The sequence below is a fragment of the Otolemur garnettii genome, unplaced genomic scaffold (genome assembly GCF_000181295.1).
Source record: "Otolemur garnettii isolate 467f Iridium unplaced genomic scaffold, OtoGar3 scaffold00015, whole genome shotgun sequence".
NCBI classification, from domain to species: Eukaryota; Metazoa; Chordata; class Mammalia; order Primates; family Galagidae; genus Otolemur; species Otolemur garnettii.
The window spans coordinates 29,576,237-29,583,606 of record NW_003852410.1 but is presented as its reverse complement, the minus strand read 5'-3'; the positions used below and the strand labels follow the sequence as shown (position 1 = coordinate 29,583,606).

General features: G+C 43.6%; 1 protein-coding gene across 1 annotated transcript in view; it reads right to left on the bottom strand.

Annotated features, from left to right (window-relative positions):
- Positions 1-7,370, bottom strand: part of DNASE1L3 (deoxyribonuclease 1 like 3) — a 23,351-nt gene that overhangs the window by 2,840 nt on the left and 13,141 nt on the right. Inside the window, exons 6-7 of the mRNA XM_003785544.3 lie at positions 5,415-5,527; positions 2,060-2,217 (exon numbers count right to left, since the gene is read on the bottom strand). Coding sequence (XP_003785592.1) covers positions 2,060-2,217; positions 5,415-5,527 — 271 coding nt within the window. The remainder of the gene's footprint in view (positions 1-2,059; positions 2,218-5,414; positions 5,528-7,370) is intronic.

Sequence of the window (7,370 nt, the reverse complement as noted above, 5' to 3'; positions counted from 1 at the left end):
CCCAGGGGGACAGCTTGAGGCTCTGTCTCAAAAAAAAAAAAAAAAACAAAAAAAAAACTTGTTTTATTTCAGTGAGGAAGTAATGGATTAAAAGAAAAATACAAGAAAAAACCACAGTACAAGTACTTTACAGTGATGATGAAAAATGGGAACATAGTATTTAAATGAGTTTTGGAAACAGAGTCTACCCTAACTGGAGTAATGCAATTAGAGTTTTATGTGGTCCTGAGTGACTCACTGAATCCCCCTGTTATTTCAGGACTACACATTGGGCTTTTCCTTATTCTCACCAGTGGTTTTGGTTTCCATGTTTGCTAACACCACCACCATGGTTAACTTTCAACTCAACCCAAATATCAACTCTTCATAGTAGGTTGGACACCATTTTTTAAGATTCAGAGAGCAAAGAACAACATGTTTAAGGCTCATCTGTTCCTGACTTCTTCCAGGGATATGCGTGGCTTAGTCAGCTGTTCACACTAAGTTTTCTCAGGTTGGCCCAGGCCAGGTCCTGGTCACCTTTATTTGTCCCCCAGTGCTCAGCACATGGGAAGTGTCCAGTAAATATCAGAGCACAGAACAAAGACTGAAAATGAAGCCATCTTATCTAACTCCATTTTTTAAATATCATTTTTGAGGCTTTTTAAAAATCACAGAAGTTAAATATGTTGTTATGGAAAACAGAAAATTCAGAGCATCAAAATAAGAAATCAATCTTTAAGAAAATCACATTCAATCCCACCATCGTTTGGCATACACGTGTACAAAATTAGGGTTCTTTTAGTAAACATCTTTTTCACCTTTTCTGCCACCCTACCTGATCAATTATAGATATCTCTTCTTATGATAAGTTGTTCTTCTGTATTATTTTCAATCACCACATCTACACTACCCCCTTCCCCAATCATTTGCCAGGGGAGAGGAATGGAATGGAGAAGGGACTTGATCTGCCCAAGGTTACACAAGCGGCATGGGGGCATGGACAAGTGAGTGGGCAGCTGTCTCCCCAGCTGTGCTGGAAACCCTTCAAAGTGGGTAAGGGGCACCCTGGGCACTCAGTATCCTGTAATTTCCCACTTTTGGTTTCTGCTTTGCAGAGTGATGACTTCTGCAAAGAAAATACCAGCCCCAAAAGTCCCAAGAGGAACAAAGGTTATGGGATGGAAATGAAAGGCAGACCTCAAAACTTGAGAAGTAAGAACGAGTTCTTCTCTCACAGATGGCCATCTCAGGCTTCCTCAGAGGTGGGCTAAGCTCTGGGAACGGCCACCTCTGGCTGCTGTGGGGCCAGGCTCCTCTGTGCTTCCTTGCCTGTGGTCTCTGCTATAGAAGGTCACTAACGTTCACACCTCAAGGCACTCCCACCTCCCTCCAGATTGAAGGAACAAAGTTGAAAGCTGCTTGAAAATTCCCATAGAGACTTTAAAATACAAAGGAAGCTATTATTTAAATGTGTACATTTGCATTTAGGAATGTGCAGTAAAGCTTTATAAGTATAATACCCTTGCACTAACTGGCTGCATTTTGTAGGGTTGTGTCCTGAAGAAATCATCAGTGTATGTACAAAATGCACATTATACAAAGTCATGTCAGCAGCATTTAAACATTTGGTACTAACCAAATGTCTAGTGATGGGTGTTGAGTGAATAAACTATGGTGAATCCTTATGATGGAAAAATCAACAGCTGATGAATGTCTTGAGGACTCGCCACATGCTAGGCACTGTCCCAGCAGCTTTACATTTAACATATCTCTGGGAGGGAAGCACTACTGTAATCTCCATTTTACAGGGAGGAGATGTGATACAGAAAGCTTAAATCTCTTGCTCACAGATACACTACGTGGTAGAGTAAAAACTTGAATACTTTGGTGTCTGACACCAAAGCTGGTGCTTACCTCTGCTAAGCGACAGAGCTCAGGACCACTGCACAAGGTCATGGAATTCATACTCTGCACCAGGTTCCTGGCAGAAGGGCCTGGCATTTAAGCCCCATGGGGGCTGCCTCTCCTGGGCACACCAAGCACTGTGTGGGCTAGCAGCTTCCTGCAGGGCCCCTACCTGTCATATGCACAGTTGGTGCTCTTCTTGACTGTGGTGTCCTCTTGGTCCCCAATCAGCCAAATGAACTTGGGGTCAGTCCTCAAGCGGATGCTCTTCCAGGCCTTCTTAGGGACATAGCTGCAGCCGGCATTGAAGTCACCCATGAAAATGAAATTCTGAAAGACACAATTTGGAACGCTTTCACCTGGGACTGCTAGGCAATGACTTCACCTCCCAAGTCCAGTAAACAAAGGGGTCTGTCATGGGCTGAGCTGTGTGTGTATTTGGGGGGTGTGGGTCAGGGAAGTCCAAATTCACATGTCCTAATTCCTAGTCCTAATCCCCTGTACTTTGGAATGTGAATGTATTTGGAGATAGAGTCTTTAAAGAGGTAATTAAGGTAAAGTGAAGTCAGATGAGTGGGCTCTAATGCACTATGACTGATGTCCTAATAAAGAAAAGGTTGGGGAAGATTATGAACCAAGGGGAAAAGTCCCCAAATGAAACCAACTCTACTGACACACGGGGTTTTTTGTTTATTTGTTTATGTTTTTGAGATAGAGTCTCACTTTTCTTTTTTTTTTTTGAGACAATCTCACTATGTCACCCTCATTAGAGTGCTCTGGTGTCACAGCTCACAGCAACTTCAAATTCTTGGGCTTAAGAGATTCTCTTGCCTCAGCCTCCCAATTAGCTGGGACTACAGATGCCTACCACAAGGCCTGGCTATTTTTTTGTTGCTGCAGTTGTCATTGTTTACCTGGCCCAGGTTGGTTTGAACCTGCCAGCCTGGGTGCATGTGGCTGGTGCCGTAACCACTGTGCTACTGGTGCCAAGCCCAGAGTCTCACTTTTGTTGCCCTGGGTAGTGTCATGGCATCATTAGAGTTCACAGCAACCTCAAATTCCTGGGCTTAAGAGATCCTCCTGCCTCAGTTTCTCTATTTTTAGTAGAGACAGAGTCTTACTCTTGCTCAGGCTGGTCTCAAACTCCTGAACTCAAGCAATCCATCCACCTCAGCCTTCCAGAGTGCTAGGATTACAGGTGTGAGCCACCGCACCCAAATTCACTGACACATCTTGACCTTGGAATTCTAGCTCCAGAACTGTGAGGAAATAATTCGTTGTTTAAGCCACCCAACCTTTGGTACAGCACTTTGTTATGGCAGCCCTAGCAAGTTAGTACAGCGTCTTTCTTAATTTTCTTTTTGCTTTTTAAATGAAGGGGCCACAGTTTAAAACTGAGTCACAGTTTTGATGAGTATCTGACAAGCAACTGTGCCAGGGAGGATGTTACAAGGGAAGGAGGATGTTTGCTATTCTTAGTCACCACATCTCTAAAATTCAGCATGCAGTTAGGTGGGGATAAAAGAATACAGCTAATATATTCCCCAATCTTTTGTCTCTGGCTCAAATTATTGTAGGGTATAAACATATGGATGAATCAATGTCTTCTGTTTCCAAGCAGGAAAAATGAACTTGGGTGGTGTATCACAGGCTTGACTCCACACTTTTTCTCGTATTGTTTTGAAGTTGGAAACTTATTCCTATGGAAAGTCAGCCTGTTGAGGAAGTAGGAGGAATATTAAGGAGGGGGGTTATAGAGTGAGATGTCCACCCTCACCAAAGGCCAACATCAGAAACTTTCTATCTTGGAAAAATTTTTCCCTGCAAGGCTCTTGGAACAGAATTTTAACATTCCACAAAACAGAGGAAGTGTCAGATTTCCTTGTTTGTACTATTGTTTGGGGGCATTGCTGACTTAAAACTTTTCTTCAAGAACATTTTATTTTGACCTTGGCAATTGAAGTTTCCCATGAGATTGATGGGCACAGTTGAGGACAGAATGTCATCCTTAACATGAGTTATCACAGCTTCTACTAATATAGGCATGACTTGCTGAACATTCATTTCCTATTTTCCAGGCCCATCATTAAGTGTTTTTTTTTTTTTTGGAGGGGGGACCGGGGCTGGGTTTGAACTTGCCACCTCCGGCATATGGGGCCAGCGCCCTACTACTTTAAGCCACAGGTGCCGCCCTATTAAGTGTTTTTTAAAGTTTAAGTTACACCTCACAACAGTGAAGGGCCCATTATCTTCTGTAAAAACTAAATTGAGGGATTAAGTGACCTGTCCTAGGCCACGTGGCCAGGAGGTTCAAGCAGTGAAGTAAAGAATTACACCCTGATCTGCCTCACCAAAGACCTGGCATGACAAGAGTTTGGGGCCACTAATGCCTCACAGCCTGACACTCAATGCATCCTATTTGAATGAATGAACTATTTAATAATTTTTAGAATGAATAAATGAGCCTATTTACTGCTAAGCACTGAAATCCACCCCTTATCTTCTCCATGCCCTAGCGCTGATCAACTATGTTACACTTTACTCATTTTGCACTTTTAACAGCAGAAGGGAGAAGGAGGAAGGGAGATCACAGGGGTCACAGTCTGGAAGAAGAAAAGAGGAATATGGAAGAAGAAGCCTCTGGAGCACTTCCATATTCCCCAAGAGCTTTCACAGACTCTCACAGCACCCCATGTTTCTTTGGGGAAACTACCCCTCCCTTTTCCACCTCTGCCCATGAGGAGGGGGTGGAGCTGACACAGATTTAACCAATCAGAGTATCTCAGCCTCTTGATCACAATGATTGGCTAAGAGATGGGCATGTGATCCATTCAGAACCAATGAGACTCAATTTTGGGGTATTAGTTGCACCATGCAAAAGAAAACTTGTCAGTTGGTGTAGTCTACAGGCTGCTGGTTCATCCACCCTAAGGGTGGAACTGGCCTGAGAATGAAGCCTACATGGAGGAAAGGAGAGCCAAGAGATGGGAAGGAAGAGACAAACCAAGCCCTGATTACCTTTTCTGAGCCCTGAATCCAGCTATGCCTGAACTACCCCCAGACATTTTAGTTTTATAAACCAACAGGTTGTTTCTCTTTTTCATGAGCTGTGTTAAGATCCTGTCCGTTGCAAGGAAAAGACTCCTGACCTCTCTATGCCTCACCTTTCTTAACCGCAAAATGGTAATGATGAAATTGCTGTAGCTACCTTGTGGGATTATTGGGAAGATTAAATAAACTTGACCATGTCAAGCCTCAGTTTGGTGCCTGGTACCAGCTGTTCACTCAGTAAGTGGGGGATCCATTACTAAGGGTGCAGTGTATGAATTCCCAGGGCCTACACAGAGGGCACCCAGGCAGATTTAGCAGAAAGAATATTTAGGACTGAGGAAAGGCCTAAAATGAAGCAGTAAGGTGTTAGTGACCTGTATATGTCCTGCCCTTGTCACCATCCCTGGAGAAGTGCTCATCCCAGAGCCAGACTGCCCCTGCTTAGATAGGAATTTGGCAAACATAGAGGTCATCACCTCTGCCTTCCAACGGCGTTTCACATCCAGGTAGACATCGGCCAGCTCGTCGATCTCTTTAACAGATGTCTCTGGGGTGGTGTGCAAGGGAACAATCACAAAGTCTTTGACAGCTGAGGAACAGGAAAAGGCAGAGGTCACACACTTCCCCTCTCAAGGTCCCACGACACTGCTTAGGGAAACAAGCTCTCCCTCTCCCCCGGAAGGCATGGGCTGGGTCCACAATTCTTAGAGGGTCCAGCCAGTGGCCATGATTTTAATGATCTTAGGATCATTAGTCTGCTTATTTTTAGTACATGAAAGACTTTTTTCTCCCACTTGTCCTTCATGACTAAGAGAAAGCTGGTAGACAATGTTCCTTGCTGGCATCGTGGGTGCTATTATTTTCTAGGTGTTTTTTTTTTTTTTTTTTTTTTTTAACTTGTATTTTCTTTTTCCCCCCGATGTATTTTTTCTTCTTTATTTATTAAAATAACAAATAAATATTGTATATATTTATGGTTGTATTTTTTTTTAAAGCCTGTTTGGCTTTTGTACTAAAAAAAAAAAAATTCTAATTAGAAAACAAGTGAGGCTTATCAGTTTATACTCCTTTTGTAATCAGGAATAAAATCTCTGAAAAGTTATCCAGAAATTTAAATGGTCTTTTATGAAGTATCTGAAAACTTTCCCCCACCATTGGGAAACTAATGTGTGGAACCTGAGTGTGGTGGTGTGGGAACCTGAGTGTGGTGGTGTGGGTGCCTTGAAAGCCCTGTCTTGTCCAGCTGAGCACCTCCTCCTGGGATGGTCCCCTCATTCTCTGCCTGGATCCCCACTTCCACCTTCTCATGTAAGGGGTTGTGTTTGGGGAGTGGGAGTGTCATTGCTCAAGTCCCATAGCGGGAGGCCAGGGCTCCACCCAACACTCTACAGGGCCCACACTCTGCCACCAGCCTCATCTCTGACTCTCCTCCTCAGGCCTCCACTTCAGTCCCCATCCTCTCTGGGAGCCCCTGAATACTCCAACCTCTTTCTCAGCTCTGGGCTTTTGTGTTCATTGTACCTCCTCCTGGAATGACCTTTCTCCAGTCCTCTGTATGGCTGCCTTCTTCAGGTCACAACCCAATGTCATCTTCAAGTGGCCCCACCTAAGATAGTCTCCACCCCTCCCACTACTGAATGCCCCCTCCTTATTACTTCCTTTATGCTCTAGAACCTGACATCTGTGAGGGTGGGCTATCTGTCTTATTCACTCTCTTGCTTCCAGTGCCTGACACATTGGAGGTACTCAAAAATGTCTGTTGACTGAACGATGAAGGATGAATTCTTGAATAAACGAATGAATGAATGAAAAGATAGATGAATAGTCAACTCCATTATTTAATCCCAGCTTGAGGGGATGTAAGGTTTCTTTGTAAAAGAGAGAAAATTTGTAACAGTTGGTGCTATTCCAGGGGAGAGAAGGTGGGGCAGGGAAAGGTGGAAGGGTGGAGGCTCAGGACGAACAGGTTTATTCAGCTGTTCACAGAGACTCAGGATTCTCTTAGGAGGAAATAATTATGTGAGGGGGGGTGGGATTGGAGAGCTCTCAAACACTGTCCCAGCCAACCACATGGAATTCCATACATGACAAAGACTGTTATTGCGTGTGCTTGCTGAAGCACTGTCCCAGCCAACCACATGGAATTCCATACATGACAAAGACTGTTATTGCGTGTGCTTCTTACTCTGAGTAGCCCCTTCCTCCTTTTCTTTTTCTCCTGGGAACTTTCCCACTGCTTTCTTATGTTGTTTTTCCTAAAATTGTTGTTTTCTTGCCCCAGAGCTAATTAACCCTGAGCAAAAATGGTTAACTTCATAGTTCGGGATGTTTACATTGCTGTAATATGTACATACTTATAACTCTGGTCATGATCTGTTTACCCTATTACAATATAACTTCATGAGGATAGGAACCTTATCTTTTTTTTTTTT